The sequence below is a fragment of the Chironomus tepperi genome, unplaced genomic scaffold, assembly GCF_022539635.2.
Source record: "Chironomus tepperi strain 1889 unplaced genomic scaffold, CSIRO-AGI_Ctep_v1 contig_269, whole genome shotgun sequence".
Taxonomy (NCBI): domain Eukaryota; kingdom Metazoa; phylum Arthropoda; class Insecta; order Diptera; family Chironomidae; genus Chironomus; species Chironomus tepperi.
Genome location: NW_027226391.1, coordinates 179,943 through 207,910, shown reverse-complemented (window position 1 = coordinate 207,910; position 27,968 = coordinate 179,943). Strand labels below are relative to the sequence as shown.

The following is a 27,968-nucleotide window of genomic DNA, read 5'->3' as shown; positions in this document are numbered from 1 at the left end:
CGATATGCGCAAGAATTCAATAGCACAAGGAGACTGCTTTTTATGATGTGCTTCTCATTATTTTGGTTACGAAAAAAATTAATTGGGAGGAAAAAAATAATTCAGCTGTAAGTTGATGGATGGAATGTTTAATGGCGCATTTTTTTGGGGAATTTTGAGGAAGCAATTTGGAATCTATAGACTTTGGTGACTAACCTAGTTTAGTTTGGTTTCGGTCGACGCTGACCCTCGAGGTGTGCCGCGAAAAACAAAAGGTTGCCCACACCTGGTCTAGTTTCTTAGATAGTCAGTTATTAACTATTTTAAATAATTAAATAATGGCAATTCGGGAAGTATTACTGTTACACTGAAAGGCTATTCAAATCACTAAGTCATCGATGTTTGTTTCTAGGTATAAATGCGTGTTAAGCTGCTGTATAGAGCAGTTGGCTGTTGTATCAAATAATCTGACTATGGACACTAAAAGACCTAAGCGGCACAATGCATTGAACCTTCTATGTGGTGAACCATAAAATGGGTCGTAATCAGTCATCACCGTGCCGTCATGGCAACTTTGCGTCTTACTGTTAATGTGATGGTGTAGCGGTGTCCTAGTGAGCACGGAGAAGTTAAGGATTTCAACTGCTTCAAATATATTGTAAAATCCAACTGATTTAATCCATTCGTTGCTTTTTGAAAATAATGCAGAATTCGGAGTTTAAATCACGAACGAAAGCTGCTGAAAAGCTACTATCAAATGTACACGGTTTGGTTATCATTTCAAAGACCGCTTGACCATCATATGCACAACATTTCAATATGTGCCGACCAGGTATGCCTTTCATATCGATTCCATACTGATGCTTATACCTACTTTGTGTTACTAGGGCAATACCTGTCAAAAATTCATTAATCCTTTAGATTCTTCCACGGTATTTAAAATAATTAAAATTCTCTTTTAAACATCTCGTTGAATCAGTCATTCAGCCAGTCTAAAGTGCATATCATTAGGCGTAAAAAATTGCACAAAAAAAACAGGAATAAAAATAATCAGAGGGAGGAAAAAATTTTCATGAATATTAAACTAAACCAATGTTTGAATATTTTTGCATGCATACCTAACAGCGTCTAAGATAAATTTTAAGCAACCCCTTTTTTTTCAACTGACTCAAGATGGTACTTAAGAAAAATGTTTTTAAGAAAATGAATTTTAAATGAAAATTCAGCAATAAAAAAAAAGGGGGAATTACAAGGAATTTATTCATGAAAAGGTTAGAGGAAGTGAGCAGAAAATTGATTGTTTGCATGATCTTTTCTGTCAGTAAATAAGACTGAATTATAATAAATAAAAGAAAATTTTTGTTCCTTAATAATTTTTTTTTCCATTTTATTTTTCATTTTTGTTTTTCTTTCAGAGTTTCTGTAAAATTACAATTTCCTTTTTATTATTTACCATATTTTAACTAAACTTTTTCGTTCGCGGGGCCTGTCACTTGTTATGTAACGCACTTGGCCTGGGGTAAAAGGAAGGGATTAGGATGAAGGGGCAAGTGAAGAAGTAAAGTTGTGGTTGTGGTTGGGAGGGTCAAGTGAGGTGTGGAGGGTTTAGTTTACTCGAGCAAGCAACGAGCTAGAGGGGTGTGGTAGTGATGGAGGGTCAAGTGATGAGGGGATGGTGTGGTTGTGATGGAGGGACAAGTAAGGGGATCGAGGGTGTATGTTGAGAATTTGTTAAACTTCAAATAATGGAGGATACATATCAGTGGTTCGGAACCTTTCATATTTACCCCGGGGCACACCTTAGTGGTAAGCCTGGACCGAATCCGCATGGGACATACGGTTCATGGCATTTCTAAAGCGACACTCAATTTGATCACAACTGATATAAATTGTTCCTTAGTGAGGGGGAAAGGGGTAAGGTGGATGTCAAAAGCATGACATAACAAGTGACAGGCCCCTCGTGAATTGTGTTATTATTTTTTTTTTGCATTAATAAATTGTTATGCACTATGAAAAAAAAAAGAAAAACTTAATTTATAAATTGTTACATAATTAAACTGTTGCATTAATTCGTTTTAATTAAATGACTTTAGGTCCAAAAAGTCAGAGAAAAAAATGTTTTTCTTGTTATGCCTTATTTACAGTGTTTATGTGTAATTTTTTAATGCCTGTGTACTCTCATTATTATTCATAATATTTACATCATTATGAAATCTTTATTTACTTCAATTCTCCGTTCTCATTTTTTTCACTTATGACTCTAATTTTTTTTTTTCTTTTTTAAATTAAAAGCTACAGTTATTAATAGTATTAATATTATTTTTATACTCATTATTTTACCCAAAAAAATTTTTATTTCATTTTTTTCAAACATTTTACTGTTTTTTAATTTTTTTAAGTTTAATTTACCCTGCATTTAATTTAATTTGCCTAAAAATCATTTTATTTAAATTTTTTATCAATGATTCGTTTGAGAAATTTGAACTTTTTTAAATCGCAAAAAACCGTTAGATTTTTAAAATTTTGTCGTCATTTTATGAATTTTTTAAGGATTTTTTTTTTAAAGTTTTTAGTGTTTTTCAAATTTTGAATTTTCGGAGCTGCTAATAGCCTTGCAGTACAATCATCGTGTAGCTACAAATCCTAGGATCTGAGCAGATGAAGATCTTTTAAGTTCATGTTTTTTTTTTGAATTCTTAACGGTTATTTTGAATTTGAAATCTTTAAATGTGTTTTTCTTTGAATTTTTAATTCTAGTATTAACTTATGATGCACAGCTATTGATCTTAAGTTCAAAAAAGCCAGCAAACTTTCTAAATTTCAAACGGTTTATCGGTATTTGAATTCTAATCCTTTAATTCATGAATTTTAAATTTTTAACGACTTTTTGAAATTTGAATTGAGGGACATGCAACTTCAACATTTTTAATCAAAATTTTAAATCAGAGATCAAAGTCGACTTGAATTTTGTATGGAATCGAGTTAACATACGTCAACTTTTCTTTACAAAATCCGAGTCAACTTCGAGCAATGTTTCAAATAAATAATAGGCAAAGTTTCGTTGATCTACTGCTATATGACAAGTTTGAAAAGAAAAACAATAAATTAAAGTTGACATCCCCTCAAGTTCGACTACGCGGAGCACAACCCCGAGTGGACAAAATACGTTAGATCTATCAATTTTGTCATCTCGGTAATTTCAAAAAATTCAAAAATTTAACGGTTTTTTGCGCCAAAAAACAATTCAATTCTCTAAATTACAATTGTGGATTTAAATTTTCTTCTCTTAATTCACAGGACATTTTGTTAATATAAAATTTAAAAATTGCATAACTAGCAATTTGACACAAATTTTTTAAATTTATCCATTGTTTTTAATAAATTGATTTTATTTTGTATCCTGAAGCAATGTCTCATCATTTTTTTTATATGAGCATGATTTATGATCATAATACACTAGAGATAGATTAAAAGGATTAAGATTGATTCTTTTTTTTTTGTTCTATTGCATATCAATGTCGATGTTAGCGTAGATGATTATAAGAGAAAAAATGGGGCAAGAGATGTAGGTAGGAAGATTATTAAAGAACGTTTATGTAGTAAATTAATTGTACTTTTTATATCGTCGCATCAAGTTTCATCATTTATGTATGCTCGTTCATTCAATTTTACAAGTTTTAGTACTCATTGACGATTATCTTATTATCTATATAGATATTGAAACAATGTCTACAATTATCATCATGTCTGCATCATCAATTTTTTAATTTAATATAACCATTATCCATTATCATCATCATCTCGTTCCTGCTTAAAGGATGCTGCATTATCCCACCATGTTTTCCCCTGATATTACCAAGCTCTAGTTTGTAGTGGCAGATAACTACCGCAATGCTGTTGCTGATGGCTATTGCCCATGAAATTATTTTGATTTCTATATGCCATCGCAAGGCTATTTGACATTAATGTATTATTGCATGGCTGTTGAAGCATTTGTTGATGTCCTCCACTGCCATTATAACTGCTTAATATTGTTGTTGATGGTGAATCGACTGGCGAATGTTGATTATTTGATGTTACCGTCTCGCTGTTTATACCACCTGAACTGCCAACATTAATTAAATTTACTGTATTTGATGATGAGTTGCCGATTGTTGATCCACTTGACGTCAATTGCTGTTGAACAGGTGTCGAATTTGAGCTACCAGAACATGGCTTGCCGTCTTTCACCAATACTGGCACAGCAACACGACGCGGTGAGCTTGATGACTGGATTTATTTTTTACAGATGATAATAGGAAAACTTTAATTAATAAATTACATCAAAAAGCATAAAATAAGGAATTGACTACTCACTTGATTATGTTGATTCTGTTCAGCCATTGCCTTCTCCTTAGCCTGTCTCTTGCACTTGTAACGATGATTTTGAAACCAAATTTTCACCTAAAGCAGCAATAGAAAATGAAAAAAATTGTTAATTGAAGTATCAATATCGACATAAAGCACCGACAATTGAATTTCCTGCCCATAGGCGTTTTGATTATTGCTTCTATTTTTAACCATTGTACGTCGATCAAGCTATCAAACCGCCTTCTGTTTATTGGTAAAATAGCATCCCATGATACATGCTATTTTTCAAAACCAGAAGAACCGTCAGTAAATTGTAATGTAATAATGATTAACTACATCATAAAGAACAGAAAAAGAGAAGAAAATAAGAAGCCGAATATTGTTGCTGTTATTTTTACGGAGGGTAAGCATTGAACAATAGAGTACCCGGCATAATAGAAGAAGAAGAAATTATGTTCTCAATGTTATCAGTAAAGTGGGATCAAATTAGTTCCAGTTTATTGTAAAAATAACATTGAATTTCCTTCAAATCGAATCTTTTTTTTGCACGATTCACACAAAAGCCAGCAACGACATAAACATAAATAGATTTTATGCTTGTTTATGTTGAGGAATTACATACACATATTGTTCATGATTAAATGATGCGTGCTGCTGTTGTTGTTATGGCTTGAAAATATGCCGTAGGGCAATGTTTTCTGGTATAGATGGTTAAAAAACAGATTTCGTCTATTATTAAACGATTTAAGGCACAATCACAAGCATATCCTGCCCTCGATTTAGTGTGAAAAATAAAAATTCTTTTCCTTCCTATCCAGCTCTTGTTTGTTAATGTTGCATTCGATATAGAGATTTCAATTGTATGTACAGCATTATTAATGCTGTCGTCAGTTGATACGATATGAAAGGAAAGGATCGAGGGTTAATTTATTCAAATTTCACATGCACGCACATAATAAAAATTTCCACTTTTTATTTATTATTATCCCACTTCCCCTAATATATTGTACAGCAGCATATAAGCAGTCTGTGATGTGAATTTAATACACTACTGTTCGAAGATGTTGATGATGAAGTATGAAAAGGAATTCTGTGAATGGAGACGCGGGGTGCCAAATATTATGGCAAATAAATGTTTACTTTTTGGCAATTGTGAGCTATCAATGAAATTAAAGGAAAAACTAAATCAGATTATCTGAACTGGATATAAAAAGGACTGCTTGATCTTGTGGTGTGAACATTTTATGAGGATTTAATTTTTGGAGTGCAGTTTGTCTTTAGAAATTTTTTCAAATTCTTGTAATTGAATTAAAAAGGATGAAGAATCAAGGTAAAAGGTTTGCACTTGAGTGATGCAGACAATTTAACGTAAATCCTTTCATATTAGATCCAAAAAAATTGCATCATCTGGCATTATTCAATAAAAATTAATTCTAAAGAAGCAGAAGAGTTGATTTTGTGTCAAAATAAAGATTCTGCATCAATAATGCCAGGTATTGTATCAATAAAGCAAATTTATGCATCAGTGAAGTAAAAATTTCTATAAATGAAATAAAGCTTCGCATCAACTGAACGTTCTGCATCAATGAAACAGAGTTCTGTATCTTTGAAGCAAATTTTTACATTAATGAAGCAGAGTTTGCACTATGGGGCAAAATGAAAAAAAAGGGACATTCACTTTGTTTTTTGGACTTTTTCGAATTACATCTTGTTGATATTATTTTCTTGTAGTACATATAGCAATAGACTTGCATGCAAAAGGTCATTTGGTGCTGTTTGGTCGATTCTGGAGCTGTTTAAAGTTGAAAAGTAGTGAAAAAACAGATTTTTTCACAACCTGTTTGACTCGAGAAATTCCATATTTAATTAAAAGATATTGAAAAACGGTTTTCGGTTTTTAATTGAACTATATAAGAGCTTTAATTTCATACTATGGAAAGTTTATATATACTGGGTTTTAACTTTAGAAAATGTATGATACCAGGAAAAAAAGCTTCAAACTAACAAGGTCGATTTCCCCCATACGGAGCTATACTAGCTTAAACTACTTACTTTCTAGTTTTCAAAACCGTTATTTACAATAAGTACTGGGGAGCAAAAGTTATTGCATTTTAAGTTTTGGACAATTTTTTCTCAAAACTAATATTTTTAATATAAATTTGGAATTCATGGATTTCAATGTTTTTGTATGCATTTAGCCATTTAAGAACGAAAGAAATTTTTACAAAAAGTTCATTCGCCGAGTTAGAGGTACATATGCTATTTGACGACTTGACCCTTTTTCTCATCACTCAAACTGCTATAACCTTTACATGACTAAATATTTTTCAGTTCTGTTTCTTGTTTAGTGTAGCTTTTTATAATACCTTTCCAACGATATATAAAACTTAATAGTTGGAAGTAGTCTTGGTCGTGAAAACGGACCCTGTTTGTGATTTTACAAAGAAATTTTCAAAAAAGTCATTTCTAAAACTACCACTTAGGAATTAAATAATATAATGTTTTTGTGTTTTTTAGGTCAAAATATGATAGTTTTGAATCTCAAAACCCAAAAAATCTCATTTTGTAAACTTTCTGCAACTTTAGGGGCCTTCATATGAGATATGAATCTGTTTTATTGACTTTTTTTGATTGATATTGTGCAAAATTATCAATTTTAAAAAGTTTGGGTTGAAAAAAGTGATTTTTGATTATTTTGTTAAAAACAGGCTTAGGTAGGCCACATTTGGCACTCCAGTAGCCACTATGATTAAGTTCTATACATGTTTTATACATATTTATAAAGGTAATAGTAGTAACTGGTAATAAGAGAAAACAGAATGCAAAAATATTGGTTCCAAAAAAAGTTATAGTCATTTGAGTGGCCAAAAAAGTGTTGAGGAGGGCAACCAGCATAGGCAAAAACCCAAAAATTCAAAATTTTACGATTATTTTGACAAAAAATGCAATATTTTGAATTATTATGACATAAAATTAATTTTTATTCAAAAAAACTTCAAGAATTGCATTAAATTTTTGAATTTATATGTTTTTGCTTATGCTGGTTGCTCTCCTGAGCACTTTTTTGGCCACTCAAATGACTATAACTTTTTTTGGAACCAATATTTTTGCATTCTGTTTTCTCTTATTACCAGTTACTACTATTACCTTTAACAATAGAACTTAATCATAGTGGCTACTGGAGTGCCTTAAATGTGGCCTACCTAAGCCTGTTTTTAACAAAATAATCAAAAATCACTTTTTTCAACCCAAACTTTTTAAAATTGATAGATTTTGCACAAAATAAGTTTTTGAATATCAATCAAAAAAAGTCAATAAAACAGATTCATATCTGAGAATTGAGAGCATATTACATATGAAGGCCCCTAAAGTTGCAGAAAGTTTACAATGAGATTTTTTGGGTTTTGCATCAAAACTATCATATTTTGACCTACAAAAACATTATATTATTTAATTCCTAAGTGGTAGTTTTAGAAATGACTTTTTTGAAAATGTAAAGGGTCAGTCACAAACAGGGTCCGTTTTCACGACCAAGACTACTTCCAACTATTAAGTTATTCGTTGGAAAGGTATTATAAAAAGCTACACTCAATGAACAGAACTGAAAAATATTTAGTCATGTAAAAGTTATAGTTTGTGATGAAAAAAGTCAAGTCGTCAAATAGCATAATGTACCTCTAATCGCGAATTTTGAACTTTTTGTAAAAATTTCTTCACAAATCGTTCTTAAATGGCTAAATGCATACAAAAACATAAAGAAACTCTTTCCAAATGATATTTTCCAAATTTATATTAAAAATATTAGTTTTGAGAAAAAAATTCGTCCAAAACTTAAAATGCAATAACTTTTGCTCCCCAGTACTTATTGTAAAGGTTTTAACGGTTTTGAAAACTAGAAAGTAAGTAGTTTAAGCTAGTATAGCTGCGTATGGGGAAATCGACCTAAAGTTCACGCCTGAAGCTTTTTTTCCTGGTATTTTCATACATTTTCTAAAGTCCAGCCACTAAAACCCAGTATATAAAACTTTCCATAGTATGCAATTAAAGCTCTTATATAGTTCAATTAAGAAAAAACCGTTTTTCAATATCAATTAAATATGGAATTTCCCGAGTCAAACAGGTTGAAAAAATCTGTTTTTTCAACTTTTCAACTTTAAACAGCTCCAGAATCGACCAAACAGCACCAAATGACCTGAAATTTGGCATGCAAGTCTATTGCTATATGTACTACAAGAAAATAATATCCACAAGATGAAATTCGAAAAAGTCCAAAAAACAAAGTGAATGTCCCTTTTTTTTCATTTTGCCCCATAGTGGTTTGCATCAATGAAGTAAAAATGTATTTCATTGTCAATAAAGCAAAAAGTTTGCATCATTTAGAGAAACAGAAATGTTCGCAACAATTTAAGAATCAAACGTTCAATTTAACAAGTTTCGCATCATATGTGAAGCAAAAGAATAAAAAAAGTAATCAACCCTTCAAAGAAGCAAGAGTTTGGCATCAAATTGCTAAATAAAAACTCATTAATGCGTCAATTTACAAATTTACAATTTATCACAAATCACCTTTGCCAACTTATGATTCCACATATGTTTTCCTTCGAAGAAATTTCCATCGCCTTATTGATCAGATTTTTGATTGAAATCCATTTAGGCAAATAATAATTTTTATAAATTTTTCACATTTGATTGAACTTTTTAAATGAATTTATTTCTTCGAAAATTTCTCGTAAAAAAACACATGCAGGTTCCTTTTTGCTGAAAGCATTGACCTATTGGTATCCTGTCGTCAAATTATTACTATTTCTGTTGTGTGTGGGAAAACTTTGAGGTTTCTTTTACATGCATAAAAGAATCTCTCTTAATGCTTTACAAAGAAGATTGAATGGATGTAAAAAAAACTGATGATGATGATGAAAAGATTGAGAATAATTTACGGATTATCGGGATTTGTTGTTATTGTACATTATTCACTTAAAAAGATTTATGCAGGTTCATTCATTATTCTCTTAGTTACTTTACTTTACTCATATTCTACGCTTATTCTATTTTTTATGGGATAGAAAGTGTAATCGATTGGAAAATATTGAGAATATGTTGCCTTGTTTAGTACTGTTTTGTTCGGATCGAGGATTTTTGGAGGCTTATTTATTAGTCCATTGTGTATGTACTTGATTTTTGGGAACTATGTTAGGTTTTAATAGGACTAATATTCGTGGAAGTTCAGTAAAAATTGAGTATTGATTGTTCTGCATCAAAAGGAGAGTTTTGCATCAATAAACCAATGTTTTGCATCACTGAAGCGACGTTTTGCATCAATAAAGCAAAGTTGCGCATCAATGAAACATTCTTTTGCATCAATGAAGCAATGTTTTGCATTATGAAGCAATGCTTTTAATCAATGAAGCATTTTTATTCAATAATGAAGCAAAAGTTTGCATCAATTCATCCTTAGAATTAAAAATTCTAAAAAATTTGATGTAACAAAATTCGATGCTTACTTGATCAAAAACTAAAACCATTTACAATTTATTAACAAAAATATTCGATACAAAAACAAATTTTGAACCATAAAACTTTATTATGACTCAATAATTTAGCATTCGTCAATTGATTTATCAATATTTGCATTATAAAATATCGAAAATGATGCAAAAATATTTTCATGAATAAAAAACTTTTTCATTATATCAAAAATGAATTTATATTGCCAAATTGATAAGTTTCAATTGCTGTTAAAATATTGAATCTTCATACATGTGCGTACATATGCAGCACATACAAAAACTTTTTAATGGAATCAACAAAAAAACAAAAATTTTTTTACTTCCATCATAAAATATAAATTTTAAGTAGTCAAAATCCTATTATTATAGGATGTTTTAATCCCCTTATGGTCCAGTAAGGAACACACAGCAGCAACAACAAAAAGACGAAAAAAGCAATAAAAAAACAAAATTTTGGGAACAAAAATTTATAAAGTCAATATTTTTTCTATCCTTTCAGTTTTAATTTCTTTTTGTGTGTCCATTTTTTTCCTTCCGTTTTCTAAGCTTTCTCTTTTGTTTGTCTTTCATTAAATCTTTTTGCATTTAAGAAAGAAACTTATTATAAGATAATATTTTTTTGTTGAGAAATTCTTTACGTTTCTCATCGTCATCATTACACCAGTCATTCAGCAATTAGTTACATCAATTTAAATGTGTTTAATGGCAGAGATGGTCGGTGTTGTGAGGCTGTTGGGCGGCTGGATGGCTGTGATGGTTAATGAAATTTTGTATTTTTTGAACAATATTTAAGCTTTAAGTTGCATTTTTTAAGAATTTTCTTCATTATTTTGAAAAATTGAGTTTCTATTCAGCGAAATTCAGCAGTGTTTATCGCAGTTTATTAGAATTCAGCAGTTTTTCACTCAAATATAGAACATTTAAGCGTAATTCAATCAAATTAAGGATCATTCAGTACTGTTTATACAAATTCAGTATAGTTCAGCAGTATTCAGCGTAGATTATTTAAATTTTGAACAATTTTCATCAATATTCAGCGAATTTCAATCAAATTCAGAATAATTCAGCATTATCAAGCTTAATTTATTTTATTCATGGATAATTCAGCATTATTCAGCTCAGTAAATTCAAATTCAGCACTATTAAGCACAAATCAGAATGAAAAACAGATAAATACACTAAAAATTCATTCCAATGCGCTCTAGCTGTACCTAAAATCCAAAATCCTCATCTTTCGATTCTCACGCATAATCAATTTAACCTCTAAAGACCAGAGAAATATGACTAGAAGTTGATAATCATTAAACGTTCGCTTAATCGCTCTATCACTGTCTAATTTGCGTTTCATACATCAACTGTCTTATTATCCCTTCAACTAACGTCAACTATCAAAATAAAATGAAAGAAATACTTTTTTTTATACATCTACAGAATGTCAGACGTGAAGCTCAAATTAAATTAAACTAAATTTGATCATATTCTCATGATGTATGTACATCTCTTGTCTGTGTCTACGATGTACATAAAAGAAAGTATAAAATAATTGTGGAAGAAGAAGCGTCAGTGAGTTGTGAGAGCACATATTTGCTCCATAAACAGCTATTGAGATGTCTTTAAAGTATATAATTGAACGAGGCTCTTCAAAATTCATTTTTTTATGTTCCTCATTGTCTTCTGCATAATTTTTTCTTATATCTGCAAACCTTACACATTTTTTTAGACATTAAAACTTATAACTCAGCAAAAATTGTCATCAATTTTTTATAACTGCATATTTATACGCAGTCTGATGAAGACTAGGTCTTGTGTTTTGTCATGCTGCATTAGACAATAGAGATGATTGTTTAATTATTGAAGTTTCTTTCGATGACTGTATGCTGTATGATATGTGTTAGAAAGAGTTGTGTACAAATATTTTTGAGATTTACAAAATTTGCTCATGGATATAAGTGCTGAATTAATAAAGATGCACTAGATGCTGGTAAGTTGAATTGGTTATGGAGATCATCTAGTATTGTGTCTATTTATTATGAATTTTATAAGAATTGCAGAATTAAATACATAATAATAGCTGAATTGTGCTGAATTTTTAACAAATATTGCTGAACTGAAACAAAAATTGCTGAAATTCGACACACATTGCTTATTTAAGTAAAAAGTGTTGAATTAAACTTTAGCTGCACTCAACGTTAGAGTTGAATTTAAAAAAAAGTACTGAATTAAGCTAAAGTGCTGAATTGAATTTTAGCTGAGTTCAGCAAAAACTGCTGAATTTAAGCGAAAATGCTGAATTGAATGTTAGTTAAATTTATTAAAATTGCTGAATTATATATAAGCTGAATTCAGCCTTAAAATTAGAGAGAAAGAATTACAAAAATTACTAAATTTTAGCAAAAATGCTGAATTCACCAAAAAATGCTAAATTGAAAATTTTCTGAATTCAGTCTTAGAGTTAAATTGCAAAAAAATGCTGAATTGAGCCAAAAGTGCTGAATTGTTTACATTCTCAATTCGCCCTTAAAGCTCATCATGATAATAAAACTCATCTTTAATAAAATTTAAAGCTTTATCTATCATCAAACTAATCATCATCCCAAGTATCCATCCCATTAATCTTCAGAATTCAAATATATAAAGCAGACGAGAAGAACGACAGAGAACAGAAATTAGAGATAAGCGAAACAAGCAGTAATGCATTTAAATTATTAATGCTATGAATGCAAAAAGAGAGAATGTTAAGTACATTCTATAAATGCATCTAACACAATTTTAACATCCAACTGCTGTCATTATTCGATGATGTCAATGGCAGTAAGGTTAAACATTGATGTTAATGAAGATGGGAGCACTTGAAGGATGCGTTTATGTATTTGCATTCAACTTCATCGAGTTAGATTGAGGATAATGATGGAAGTAGGAAATTGGTAATGTCAAAATGGCTATTGGATGGTATTTCAATTGTCAGTTGATTGGAGAGTCTATTCTGAAGAGTTCTTAATTTTCTTGAGATCAACAATTTTTGAAAAAAATCAGAGTAAGCTTATTAAAAATTTCTGTTTTTCTCAAAAAAAGAGTCAACAAGAACTCATTAGAAAAATATTGAGTGATTCTTCAACTTACTTGTGTAGGCGTTAAATGTATTAAGCTTGCGAGGTGCTCTCGTTCAGGTGCTGATAAGTATTTCTGCTGTTTAAATCTCCTTTCTAGTTCATATACCTGTAACAATAGACATAGACAATGATGAGGAATAGTAAAAAGAAACAATAAGATGATTATTAGTACACTTATTAACTGTTTGCTCATCATCTATCCGACGGATCATCGAGTATTCATCAAACTTTATCCAATAAAAATCTAATTAATCGAATGAGATGAGTTGAGATGTTGGCAAATCAATATACATTTACACGTCTTCAATATAACGTACCACGTATAATAGACTTGGATGGGTTTTAGTAAGTAGAAACAAAAAAGGCAGCTTGGTAAACAGCTACTCGAAATATTGGATAGAGAAACGTTCAAAATAAACAGTAATAAAAATAACGAAACAAATAAATGCCGTTTGCCATATTATATTATTATATTTAATTGTAAATATTGAACGCTATGCATCCTCTCTTCTATACCTCAGTCAGTTCCATAGACCGAGAGGAGTTGAAATAAAAGCAATAAGTATAAAATGTATGTTTTGCTTTCCCTTCACTTTTTTTCTATCTCTTTCCTTTCTAATTCAGCAAAAAACGATGATGATGATGCTTTGGAAGAGTTAAAGACAAGCATGCAGTCAGTCAGTCAGGCAGGCGAGCAAAAAAATATAAAAATCTAGGAATATATATTTGTGTGTACATTAAAACGAGAGTGAGATGGAGAAGTGAGTGAATCGTTTGTTTGTCAAGCACTTAAAATGCCAAGTTTTCACTAATACGACAGCGTACATCAAAATTGGTATGAATGAAAGAAATGCTTCAGTCTATATCGACCGAGGGGGAAGTAAATGAAAGACTTTCTTTCGCTAATTTGATGGCTGTCGTTAGAGCAAAAATGACAATGATTATAATTTTTTGGAATATTGGCTTGAAAGCTCTTCAGCTCAAAAAAGCTTTAAAGTCGCTCAAGTAGCTCGCGTCTAAGTTGTGGCAGGTGTTAAAAAAAATCAAAATTAAAGCTCTCAAAAAACTACGAAAATGACACTCAATTAAACAAATCGAGTTATATTATTCACATTTTAAGTATGTGATATTTTATTAAGCCCATTAAATCCATTTTTATTACGTTTACTCGATCAATATTTGCTAACGAATATGAATGTCTTGCTGCTACTGTCGTTTAAATGGAAGAGATCGCATTTTCATTGTACCGTAGAAACTTCTTAGTTTACTTACTTTACTTTGCTTTGCTTGCTCATATTTATCGGAATTTTTTCAGGTTAGCAACTTCTAGTATTACGCGCTTTAACTGGATAGTCTCGGTTTTGGGAAAATTATCGATTTTAAATTTTGATATTTTAACGGTTTTCTGTATTTTAAATTCAAATTCAAACCATTTTTTAGTTCAATTTTTGAACTTCAGTGTCAAAAGTAAACAAAGCGTGAAAAATTAACAAATTATCACTAAAACACAGCAAACAAGCTTCACATAAGGTGAGAAACACTCATTCATAATAATCTTAGATCACTTCTATTAACATTGTAGGAATTAAGACATGAAATATTGAAAATAACTTGATTATGTGTATTTTTTGAGGACAGAACAGTCAAGCAAAGAGAATTCATAGCAAATATTTGCTTAATAAGTAGAAGAACATCTCATTCGACAACTTAAGTTGAACATTACGAAAAAAACACGAGAAGTGTTGAGCACGAGACAAGAAAAAAAAATCTTTTTTTTTTCCTTTATCATCCTCAATGAGCGATGAATGATAAAGTAACATGAATGTCAATGATACTTACTTGTGCTTGTGTGAATAGAACTCGTCGCTTTCTTCGTTGCGTAAGTGGAAATTGCATCGGTTTTGAATCACTCACATTACAGGCTGCCAATCCAGACATATTAGACATTGCATGTCCCATTGAACCACCAGCTGATCCTCCCATTAACCTTGTAACTGAAAATAGAATAAACAACGAAATTGTTATCAACAATCTTCATTTTTATTTATAATAATATACATAATATATTTTCTTTGCTTCTTCTGCTACTCAATGGCATTGAGAAGAGCCCTCAAATAATCATCATCTTTATGACTTCATAATGTCTGTGTGTATTTATATATAAATATTATGTACAGCAATTTTTATATCTTGAGCTTTTTTCAACAAAAAAAATTCTTCCTTCTTGAGCTACGCACTACAATAATGATGATGATGATGGTAAAGGTTAGCAAATCACTCGTTCATTGCTAGACAAATTTGAATAAGATCCTCGTACAGAAACATCATAATTATAATAAATTTGCATAAACAAATTTTTGCTTGGAGAAGAAAAAAAAATCATTTCTAATATTTAAAATGCTCTTAAATTTCGTCGTCTCTCTCACTTCTTTATTTATTCCTTCTGTCAGTTTATCCACTGACATTTGTTTGCTTTTAAAATTGCAGTCCTGACAGAAAATTAAAATAAAAAAGTATTAAGATGAGAATATATATATTAAAATATCCATATATTATCATTCAAGTTTGAAATTTACTAATTGCTTGATGCACATCATGAGTTCATTAATATTTTCTTACATATATTATTTAAATATTCTTAAATTTATACAAAATGGACGTTTTCATTCATAAAGAATGATTTCATATTTTTAAACCATAGAAACTATTTTTTTCATTCATCAATTCCGATATTCTTTTTGTGTATTATGCGCCGCTTTTTATTGAAAAATAAGTTTATTGTATTCAACTTCATTTGAGATATCTCGATTTCTCGGAAATAAATTACCGTATAAAGAGAACTAGACGACAATGGGAGAACTTGCAGTCTATAGACTTGTGTAGCTTTTAGCGCATTTTTTAGTAGATTTATTTATAATAGGAGAGCTTAATATTATACTTTGTTTATTATATAAGTGATATTACGTAGTTAATGAAGCATTTTTATAGCTAACTGCATTACAATTCTAATAAATTGTAAGGAATTTGCATTAATTTTAGTGATTATATTCAAAGCGAAAATTAAGGAGTTTATTATTATTGCATAATTAGAGAATTATTGATGATTAAGTATTTGAAAATTAAACCTTGCTTCGAAAAGATGCAGAAAATTGACTCAAAGAATTCAAACGCAAATCCACGAAAGACTTTGAACTAAATTTTGACTAAATTTAATTTTCATTAAAATTCTTCAAATCTTTTTGATTTAAAAATTAATTTTGAAAGTAAAACAACATATCATTTATCATTTTGAGCATAATTTTGATAATTTACAGTAGTTGCTGCAATAAAAGACTTAAAAAGATGCAAAAATATACAAAAATTGCAAAAAATTTATAAAAGATGCTAAAATTTTATAAAAGAAGCAAAAATGATGCAAGAATGATGATTTTGAATCGAAATATAGCAAAAATTCAAAGGATATAATATGATAAAAGAACCATTGAATTAGAATTAAAATTTGAAAGAACTGGAAATTTACAAATTTGTCCTAAATTTCAGTGTTTGAGTTTCTCAAAATGATAACAGTTTTATTAAATAAACAACTAAAATATTGTAAAAATTCACTCAAATCAACATCAACAACAAAGTATTGAACTCTTACGGGTTTTATTTCTTAAAAATATAAACTTTTTTCATTTCATCATCCACAAACTTTATTTTTTGGCATATGACAACAATAAATATCATACACAATAAAAAGAATTTTTTGCAAATGTTGAGAAATGAGAAAAATTTGTTTGAATAAAGGAAAAAGAATTGCTGGACATTTCGTTGTGCAAATATTTATTTAGTAAGAATATTTTTCTTTCTGCTGTGTTATTTTTTTTTTGCGAGACAATTCTCAAATACAATATTCTCTCTCGCTTCCATATATATATCCCATCCATCCAAGCTCTTCTTTGATATTTTCCTTTCAAATATTTATTTTTCGAATATTTTCTTTCTCTTTAACATTAAAATGCATTCACATTATGCGATTTCATGTTTTTTACTCTTCTTTTTCATTTCTCATGTTCATTTCTTTTACAAAAATCCTGAATTGCCGTTTTAATGGAATGTAATTGGCATCAACTGTATGTATAGTTTAAATCCGACGGAATACATATGCACACATCATTTTTGTGTATATGTATATTTATGTCGATGTCACATGAAGATTTCTTTTTATTAAGAAATTCGATTATTTTTCCATTCAATATTGATTCACTTGTGTATGCATGTAGGAATAAATTGAATGAGACGAAGAAAAAAAAAGGAAATCTTATCTCATATCTACCATCTATCCTTATGATAATGTCCTGCATTATATGGTTTGTCACGTTTCAAAGAAAATCATATGAGATTGTGTGAATTTAACAAAAAAAATTGATGGATTTCTTTTTTTTATTTTTATTTTTCTTCGATGAAATGAGAAAATTTTTTTAGAAAAATATTTATTTTCACCTCACACAATTAATTGAATTGGAAGCGACAAAGGGAAAGTAACAATCATCACGGGATGGTTTGAGAGTTGTAAGATATTCTTATTGAGCAATTAAAACGCATTTGACTTAGTGAAGAGATTTGTTCAAATTTAACGGCTTTTGAAATTTTGAATTTTCATTGCTTTTGTTTACAAAACACGTTTAGATTTGAGGAAGCAAAATAATTAATTTATTTCAATCAATTAAGCTCTATTTTGAGCATTTAAGACTATAATCAAACAATTAAGTGAGTCACAATTGTGTTGAAATTGAAATAACAGTCAAAAAGACCTCAAAAATACACATTTTTAAAGAAATTCAGTTCCAACAATCATCATCACCAAAAAATTTACCAGAATCATCAAGTAAGGAGAGAAAGATCTTGTGTTTATTTTCTGAGGTATTTCTTGTTATTTTAAGAATTTCTCGGTTTCATTCTTTATATAAATGTATATCTTCTCCAATCATGCTTTTCACAGAGAATTGCTTTAGCTTTTATTCATCTTTTTTTTTATATTTTGGGAGGCTTTGAATACAAATATCATGTTTATACATGAACGAGTGAGAGAGGAGCATTCTTTTCATTCCATCATACATGTATTTATATAAAATTGAGATAATATTTGATGAAACGTCGCTCAATCAACAAAACAAAACACAACAACAATCTAAAGGAATAAAAATTTATTTCATTATTATTATTTACTTATTTTTTTCTCAAAACGGAATGGAAAAACATTAATGAATGATGATGAATAAATTTCAAAATAAAAATATTAGTATTGAACGTTGAAGAGTGAACGAAAAAGAGTTGAGTAAGAGAGAGATTAGCAAAAAATGAATAAAGAAACCTTCATGACGATGTAAAAATTTAATTTTTTAAGAAATTTCTTTTGTTCTGCTTTATTCACCGACTTGTTTCACTTTTAATGAATTAACCAGCCAACAAAATCATATTGTTCAACATATTTTATAGATTAATTGAAGCTTTTTTATGAAAGAAATATTTTTTTAAGTGATGAGTTCATTGATTCTTTTATGGTGAATGAATGGATACTTTTTTGATTGAAATTAACAATTAATGTATGTTGAATTAGAAATATTTGAAATTCTTGCATTGAAATGCTAAATTGAAAACATTCAACGGTTGAAATTTGAATTTTATTACATTTCATAGTTTTTTCTCCCTGATTTTCAACGGCAAATTTTTAAATTCAGTTTACAATAAATATTTTGACAAGAAAACAGTAAACCTTAAATTAATCAATTTAATCAATTAAGTTTCATTTTTAAGTGTTTAAAATCGACGAATAACATACAATTAAACATGTTAAACATGCTTCATAAATAGGTTTGTATTTAATGTGCCTTTTTAAAGGAAAAATAAGAGAAAATCAATTTGCTTTTAGAAAAATTGCAAAAATTATATTTTAAGGCGTTAAGATAATATCAACAATCCAGACAATGCATTAATTAGAGTACGATTCAATAGTCTCCATTATCCAGCCAACAGAAATCATTCAAAAATGAAATGAAATGAAGAATTTACTTAAATTGTGAAAATACAAAAATTGAAACTTAGCAACCAAAGTACAAAAATCGTAATGTAATTCAGATAAACATTAAGTTTGAAAATCATCAAAAGAAATTCAAAATTGTCAAAGCTTCTTGTTTTACAAATAATATTCATCAATTTCACGCAAGAGTTCAAATTTATCTTCACAAAGAAGCACATTAAAGCAATTTTTATCTCCCCAGAAAATCCAATTTCAGCAGTTCCCATGAATACCAAAAAAAAAAACAAAATTGCCAATTTCATCAATTCGAAATAAATTGAGTGCGAGAGTAAATCTAACTAGATTTAGATCCGATAAAGATATGTCCTATGTGTTTAGCAAACAAAGCACAAAAGATAATAGAGCCGAATGCAAAAATCCACAAAAACATTTCACGTACTTTCAATTTTATCTAAATTGCATCTCCGAAAAAAAAGGAACTGAGTTAAGTTGAGAGAGACTATAGATAAGAGATCTTTGAGTAGGTAGTTAGTCAAAGTAACCGCCCCAATTAGTTAATCGTCCTCATTACGTACGCAACATTGATCGTCATTGACATGACTTAATTTCATTTTACTTCCCTCATTTTCAATTCCATGTAGCATTTAGCAATCAAAATCTCTCTAATTCCGAACATGAAGGCATAAAAATTATTCAATTTTAACTGAAACGGAAAGAAAGTTCATTCTCATCGTCATTATTTAATGATTTCTTCTTTACTTCTTTTGTTCATGCTATATACACCAACTAATGTGGACTGCGGACACGAAAAAAAAGAAGTGAAAATATTGAATCAATTTTTTTATTATTTTCTTTTCTTTTATTTGTAAGCGATCATATAAGTGGAGGTTGAGCGTATGCACAGAAGTCCGGAAATGGTATATTGACTGACGTAACGATATATAGCATGATTCTCCATCGAAAGTGGCCACTTCAAAATGCTCATCATTGCATTTTTACCTCCTTATTTCGTAGAAGTAGTTTGACAGCCTTGAAATTTTTGTATTTTGGAAAGGTTGATTATGTTTCCAGTTATATAGACTCATTGAATGAGCATAAAGTACCCTTATATAGCGCGTATGGGGGATTTTTTTTGTTCTGACAATTACAGAGAATGAAATAATATTATTTCAATCAATTCTGAGCGAGTGAGAGAGATGGAGAATACCAAAATAATAAAGGAACAGAAATAATGATTGCTGACTGGTAGCAAAGCAATCGAGAAAAACCCTCAACCCAGCAACATATATAGAATAAATACTTTTAGGGTTAGTTTTTTTTTTTTGTTTCTTCTTCTTTTTTCCTGTTTTCTATTCCAAAATCATCATCATCATCATCATTAACGTCATGGAAATGGGTGGGATTTCCTTCTTTCAATGTATTTAAGCATGAAGCTATAGAATCATTAACATTCGAATGTTTTTATTTGCCAAGTGAAAGTAAAATAGGAGAAAAAAAAAGTTCTTTACTTCTTATTTCTTTAATTTATCGATTTTTTTCATCTCTCTACTTCTCATTTCCCCAGTCGTTGAATTATATTTGCAGTTCTACGATAATATTTGCACAATTTAATTAACGAACTTTAAGAAAAAAAGTTTTTCTTTTCTGCGAATTATTTTTCATTTTTTACTGCGTGGATTTTATTGCGACGAAAAGTTTTCTGGAACTTTTTTGTATAGAATTTAAGGTTATTCAGGTTAAAAATTATGATATTTGCGTGGTAGTTAATTAGTAGGAAAGCTAAATGTTAATTGGGGATAATGAAATGAAATATTTTTAAACAAATTAACTGTTTGGTAGGAATTTCAACTTGATCCGATTATTTTAAAATAATTTTCATGGAACTATGACGCAAAATAAATAGATTATATTGGTAACATGGTAGTATGTGTCTTAATTTAGCAGTTGATGTAGGTTGAGTTGTTATGGAAGCTTTAAATTGCAATTTAAGAGAAATTTATGGAATTTAAAGTTTTTAAAACTTAAAAATTCAAAACTTTGCAGTTTGAGTTCAATATTTTGCAGTTTTACACCGTTTAAGTTCAAAATTTTTTAATTTAAAACTCTTTGGTTCAATAATTTGTAGTTTAATATCCTTTGAGTTCAATATTTTGTAGTTTTAGACCCTTTTAAGTTCAATAATTTGTAGTTTTAGCCCTTTTAAATTCAAAATTTCGTAGTTTTAGACCCCTTCAATACAAAATATTGATTCAATTTACAATCAATTTTAAAAATTGTGCATTAATATAACTTTAAAACGACATTTTTTGATAACAAATCATTGACGCCCATATTGCACAATATTTGTTGTACTTCAATTAACTCTAAACCAAATTCTCTAGTTAAATAATGACTAGATCTCTAAGGTTTGTATATTATTCACCCATATTTAAATTCAAAAAAATACTCGACAAAGCTCAAGACTCTCTCGGTCAATTGTTCGAAGAAATTTGATCAGATGGTCGCTATTTTTACTTCATTTAATACTGTAACATCAGCTCAAGTGTCGTTTTTTTTTCTGTGTTGTTATTATTATTTTTATTGTGTTTACAACGATGTGGAAATCAACCCTATTCACACTCATCAGTTTCTTTTCCTATTCGTCACACGCCCTCGAGCACACAAGAGTAGCTGAATAGATAGATAGATGTATATCATCTAAAAAACAACAATCAACTTATATTTTTGCGCTCAATTAAAGCTAGATAATGAGAGGGAGCTATTGTTGTGGGAGATAAAAAATTTCGATGACAAACTACCCGAAAAATAGCTTTTCATCACCATTCGTCATTCACAATTTCCATCAACATTATTATAATGTGTGCTCATGAGGGGGGATTATGGAAAAATTTTAATTTACAATGGGACAATAGATTTAAAATTATTTTCACTTCAACAAAATTGAGGTTTTAAAATTTTTGCGTGAAGTTTTTCCATTCATACGACACATTAAAATTAATAATTTTATATTATGACACGAGAACATAACTGTAATCTGGTGCTTTCATCACCATACATTTAAGCTCATTTCAAAGATAAATCATTCAATTATGCTCGTGCATTATTATTATTATTATGAATATTATTATTATTGTATTGATTCTCAATTCTGAAAATTATGATGGCAATAATTGGATGTATTTTGGAGATGGTTAACACCTTCACACCACTTGATCACCATTCATATACAAAAGAATTAAATAAATCATTACTTATGCCCCACACATGAGAGTTATCGGGTTTATTTGAAAGAATAAGGCTTGAAAGTCTTGCATTTTGGGTAATTTTGAACTTTTACTTAATTAATCTGGATTAAGATGGGATTTGGAGTATTTTCAGCAGTTTTCTATTTGGGTATTTCACTAAATCAGCTATTTTAAAATCAATTTAGCATAATTAACTCAATTTAGCCGTGTTTTGAATGTTTGATTCAGCGCTTAGCTCAAAAGAGTAAAATTCAGCTATTTCCGCTTGTATTCAGCTTATATTAACTCATACTCAGCACATTTTTACTCATATTCAGCACAATTTGACGAATCATTACAGAATTCAGCACTTTTTTGTTTATGTCCGACTAAAATTCAGCGCTTCTAAGCTCAATTTATTAGAATTTGGCTGAATTCAGCTTTGATAAGCTCAATTTATTAAGCTAAGTCAGCTCTTAGGAGCTCAAATTTGAAAATTCGCAATATTTATTGTAATTTCTGGCTATTCAAATTGTATTTGGATGCACTAATTTCTTCCGAAATGCGTCATCATCTCGAAATACCCAAAACAATCAAATTACTCCTGCTCAAAAATAGATTTACAAATTAAAGCCAATGAAATTTGATATTTTCACCAACTAATGTGTGTTTTTGACTTCTTTACATCTTTATTTGAACATCCAGTGCGTATGAATATTGACACAACAAATTCCATCTTTAGTTTGTTTAAACTTTATTTTTTTTCTTTATTCATCTCTTCTTCCTTTTCTTTTTCATTTCACTCTTAGTGTTACGTGCAACTATTCCTTTATATAGGAATAAATCAGATCATATTACATTGAATGTATCAGCAATCAAGTGCCAATTCAAACAAATGTGCTAAAAGTCCACAACAAAATGATTTTTGATATCAAATTTCAAACTATTTTTATTGTTGTCAATCCAGCCTAGATTCTTGAAGAATTTTGTCTGGTCGATGTTGGAATGCACGTCATTTATTTACACTTTACATAGGTTTTTTGGGTAGGTATCAGTAGCATAGAAAGCACTTGAAATTGTGAAATGTAAATTCTTCAGACACCAAGTTTATTCTGTCCTAGCACTATTAAGTGCACTAAATATTTTCGGATCTACATGCCATGCCATGTGATGTTGAAGACTTTATTCAATAAAAATCTCATTAAAAATTATTATTTTTTACTCCAAATGGAATTATGCACTTCAATAACTTTTATTTTACAGTATATTATGGGATGTATATATAAAATATAAAAACGATGATAAATGACAATTGTATGGAATCATAGAGCATAGAACAAGAAAGAGAAATAAAATGAAAAAAAATTGTATACAGCATACATCCGTTAAGGGTGGATTTATTAACAAAAGAGTATAAAAAACAGAGATAGGAAAGATATTTCTGTGATTTTTAACCCGAATTGCAAAGAGCAAATGAAATATGTTGAAAAAAAGCATAAAAAAACCACCCACTTGAGAATTCACTAAACCGCAAATCGTTATATTTCAATGCAGCATTGGATAGTAGCAGCTTTTCATTTACTGAATGGAACACACGTATAGAGCAGAGATCGGTGCTAACTGTACTGAAAAAAATGGATATCTCCTGCTCTCTGTTCATAAATTATTACTATTATTTAGTTATTGCATTCAAAATGAAAAATTTTTCATCATCATTCAAAAGAGCATAAAATGAAAAAAACTATGAAAGGAATTACAGCATGCATGCTTGCGCTTTATTTCAATTTTATGTTACTTTTTTTAAGAGAGATTTATGAAGTGCTAATTATGAATCATATGCTGATAAAGCTTTAGATGTACTTTAGTTGTTTATAAAGGATTTGAATAAGATTAGTCATTTTTAACGGTAATTTTGAATTCAAATTTTGTAATCGCGCACTTTTTTCCTGAATTTGCTTTGAAAGCACATTTTACTGTTTACTTTAAGTCGAATAATTTAGTTTTAATAAAATAAAGCTCAAAAATAGGAATATTATCATTAAACAGAGCAAATTACTGCAAAAATAACCATTAAACATCATTACGGTAACTATAAGCATCAAGAATTGCTTTTCTCGCAAATAAATCTCATAAAAATTTATTTCAGAACATTTTCAAGAAAATAAATCAAACTTTAACTCAAATAGTAAACATTGAAAGCACTTTTCATCCCAGTCAAATACAATGTATAGCTGCAGAATGGAAGATTCACGATGAAAAGTCAAAATGGAGAGCAGAGTAAAAAAAATATATTGCGATTAAATTTCAGCATTTATTTTTTTCATTCTATTTAAAGGATATGCTTTATACTTCTCATGTATTGGGGAGAGCACATAAAAAAAGATGAAAACAATATAAAAAATCCTCGCTAAGTAAACAAAAATGAATTAGAGAAAATCCGGAAAAATATTTGCAGTTCGCTTTCAATAAAATTTACATTTCCATTAATGCCGAATTTGCGATAAATTTTGTGTATTCAAACAAGAGAATAAAAAAACAAGCAGGAGGTACAAATATCAACAGTCAGTCGATATCGTTGTCGTTCAATCATTTATGATGAAAATGCAAATAAAATTGAGGAAAAAATCAAAGATTAAATAGGAAATTTTTATCACCAATGCCATATATTGATTTTTTTCTCTCATTTTCCTCCATTTCCACAACTTCAAAACATTTTTTCTTTCTTTCTGCCTCACTCTTTACATTCAATCAATTGCATTTGCAGCATTGCAACACAAGAGAGCCTTCACCTTTTGAGATTCTTTTGAATTTAAATTCTATAAAATAAAAAATTACATTCGAGAGCTTTGGCGCTTTTAAAGTACACAATTTTCAATTGCAATTCATGCAGAAATTGGAAAAAAGGAAAAGTTTGTTCTAGTTAAGGTAAAATGCAGTAAGGAATGAGTTTTTGGGCTTTAATTTGTGAAAAAAACTTTTCATTGAAATCTGGTGTTAAATTTTGAGGTTAGACTTGCAATACAATAGCTTTTGTAATTCTGCAAGCCACTGCAATATTGCTAGTCATAGCCAAATTCTGAATTTTCACCACAACACTTCCAATATTCAGCATAACAATCAAAAACTTTGTCTATACTAAAATTCGACCATTTCCCCAATGCCATTGAAGCATCGAAAACTATACAAAATTCAAATAAATATCAATACTCACTGGCAAATCGTGGATCATTGGCTGTTGAACCATACCAACTTGCTGAATTTCTCATATCTGTGTAATGTCCAGCAAGTGATAAGTTATCAGTTGGCGTGCAATAGCTTTGAACACCGGGACTGTGATAAAGTGGCCCCATTGCGTACGGATTAGCCATATTATTTGTATTACCACTAATTCCTAATGCACTTGGCGAATTTACACTAGATCCGCTTGAATTTGATCTGTAAGAAATTTGTTCAGTTTCATCAATTTTTGATAAAAATTTTAAACTTTAATTTTTTTTAACTTATTTTTTTGAAAATAAAATAAAAAAATTGTTTAAATTCTAATTAAATTTTTGGATAATGCGCACCTTACAGATTGACAATCAGCGTACCTGTAAGGCGATGGCGGATTTAATTCCAGTTTGCGATATTCTTCAATTGGACTCAATATATCAGTAACCGAAAACGGTGTTGAATGATTTATATTATGTAATGAATTTTGTTGAAGTGTCTGTAAGTGTTGTAAATGTTGATTAGTTTTTGGCGATAGGCTCATAACCAGATCAACGCCATTTAAGTCAGGTAATAGACCTTGCTCTGTATCGGGATCGTCTGGAAAGTTTCCAGCGTTTGTTGTCAGTGTGGCTGACATGAACAGTTGATGAGACGATTTTAATTCAATATTTTGTCGATTTTTTTGCGACTTTATTTTAAATTTAATTAACTTGTACGAAAATTAACTGATCATAAATCTTTTAAAGTTATGTTTTGTCACTGAATATATAATATTATTTAATTAACACTCTTATTTCATAATATTATCCTTAATTGGCATTAGATTCATTAGTTTCTATTTATTAACTACTATTTTTAAATTTTTTTTTAATTATTTTCACTTTTTCAATTTTACACAAAAATAAAAAATTCCAAGTACAAACTTATATCACATCCTCATCATCATGTGGATTACTATATCAAGTTTCATGTTTCTAATTTTTTTAATTGTCAAGATTCATTATCACCACAAAAACATTCTTGAACTAATTCTCACTATATCATCATAGAATTGATCGCGGATTGATAAAAAAAAGTTTGTTCCTTAAACACTTTTTTTCTTGAGACTTAAAAAAGCATTTAACGAGCCGCGCGCGGATTTTGTATATTATGAAAAATAATAATAAAAAACTATATATTGCGAGAGAGAAAGAAAAATAACCACTCGACACGAATTTCAAAAGTGAAATAAGAGGTATTCTCATCAAGCAATAAGTGCCCAGGCTGGCTTGTGATTTTTTTTTTTTTATTCTCCTTTATTATTTTACTTCCCTCAAACACGTATACACGAGAATGAGATGTGAATGATGTGTGTAGTACAGGCATGAGAAAAATCTACACACAATCGTTTTAACACGGAACTGTACGATATGAAAAGACATAACGGGGTGTAAAGTATGTGTGAGTGTGTGGCATTTTTATCCAATAGACGAGAGCTCTTGCATGTTTTATTTTACGTTGCTTCGCATGATTTATGATATTTTATGTCTGACGGTTGTACAAGCTCCACCTACTTTTTCATCCAATCGCTGTGATGTTGATGATGATTGCTGATTATTTTTTCAATGATTTCTGCCATCATTTTCATCTGTTGTAGAATATACTTTTTTTTTTCAAACAGTCGATGCTCACAGCAGTTGTGATGAAAATAGCATATTATTCTAGAGACGCAGGATATTTTTTAAAACTGCACATCGTCGTCATCTGCTCACCTTTTTTTTATTATATTGTGAAAAAAATAGAATTTAACGAACATTTTTGCCATCATCAATGTCATCGTCATTAGTCATTTTTTTTTCATACTTTCCCTTACTACTTTATCCACTGTTACTGACGGCTGTTTTTATAATTGTGACAGTGAACCGAAAAATTGCACACCAATTCTTATCACAATCATCATCTTCATGCCTTCAATAGTGTTTATTATTTGAGAATGGAATTATGTGTATGTATATAAAAAATGAGAGTCTACAAGGTGATTTCGAGGAGGATAATAAAACATCTCAAAATGATACTTGAAAATCTTTTATGATGATGCTTGCTTGGCTTCATCTCATCTCTCCCTTTTTTTTCACCAACAATTTCCAATTGAATGTTGGGAAAAAAGGAAGATAAAAAAATGTAAAAGAGAGAGAAAAAGTGTTGAAGTTTTTAGCGAGTATTTTATAGTCGGATTGTAAGTGGCCTCGCATTTTGACTTTCCGCAATGGATTTCTGGCCTTGTTTATTGACTTTACTTAGTCGTGTCGTGGAATTTTAGTTATTATTAGGAAGTCAACATCTGAAATTTTTGATAAATTAATTGAAATCTTATTTTTAGTTTGAATATGTTGATTTTTAAATTGTTCTTTATACTTACCAGGTTGTTTAGGTTGTATTTATGCTGTTGATGGATGTTGCTTCCAGAAAAATCACAGAATTACTGAGAATTAATGAAAATTTTACAATTTTTAATTTGTTTTGCAAATTGTTATGCTGAATTCGCTGAAGTTTGCTGAATTGCACAATTTTTAAATGTATAAAA

The 27,968-nt window shown here is 29.5% G+C and overlaps 1 protein-coding gene across 2 annotated transcripts; it reads right to left on the bottom strand.

Annotated features, from left to right (window-relative positions):
• Positions 1 to 1,335: 1,335 nt before the first annotated feature.
• On the bottom strand, positions 1,336 to 26,692 carry scro (scarecrow). Of its 2 annotated transcripts, none has more exons than XM_070642209.1 (6): positions 25,783 to 26,692; positions 25,404 to 25,627; positions 14,786 to 14,940; positions 12,957 to 13,052; positions 4,336 to 4,422; positions 1,336 to 4,248 (listed from the first exon to the last, which is right to left on the bottom strand). In XM_070642209.1, the coding sequence occupies exons 1-6, from the start codon at positions 26,040 to 26,042 to the stop codon at positions 3,832 to 3,834; spliced, it is 1,239 nt and encodes a 412-aa protein (XP_070498310.1). In that variant the 5' UTR covers positions 26,043 to 26,692; the 3' UTR covers positions 1,336 to 3,831. The 2 variants fall into 2 exon arrangements, with proteins under 2 accessions (XP_070498310.1, XP_070498309.1); XM_070642208.1 differs by having other exon boundaries at positions 25,759 to 26,691.
• Positions 26,693 to 27,968: the final 1,276 nt, after the last annotated feature.

Bases quoted from the DNA above. Each gene is read 5' to 3' on its own strand.
- scro (XM_070642208.1), bottom strand. From the start codon at position 26,042: ATGTCAGCCACACTGACAACAAACGCTGGAAACTTTCCAGACGATCCC. The intron at 14,941-25,403 runs GTGAGTATTGAT...TTCTATTTTCAG, and splicing joins CAATGATCCACGATTTGCCA to TTACAAGGTTAATGGGAGGA. The intron at 4,423-12,956 runs GTAAGTTGAAGA...TTGCTGCTTTAG, and splicing joins TACATTTAACGCCTACACAA to GTGAAAATTTGGTTTCAAAA.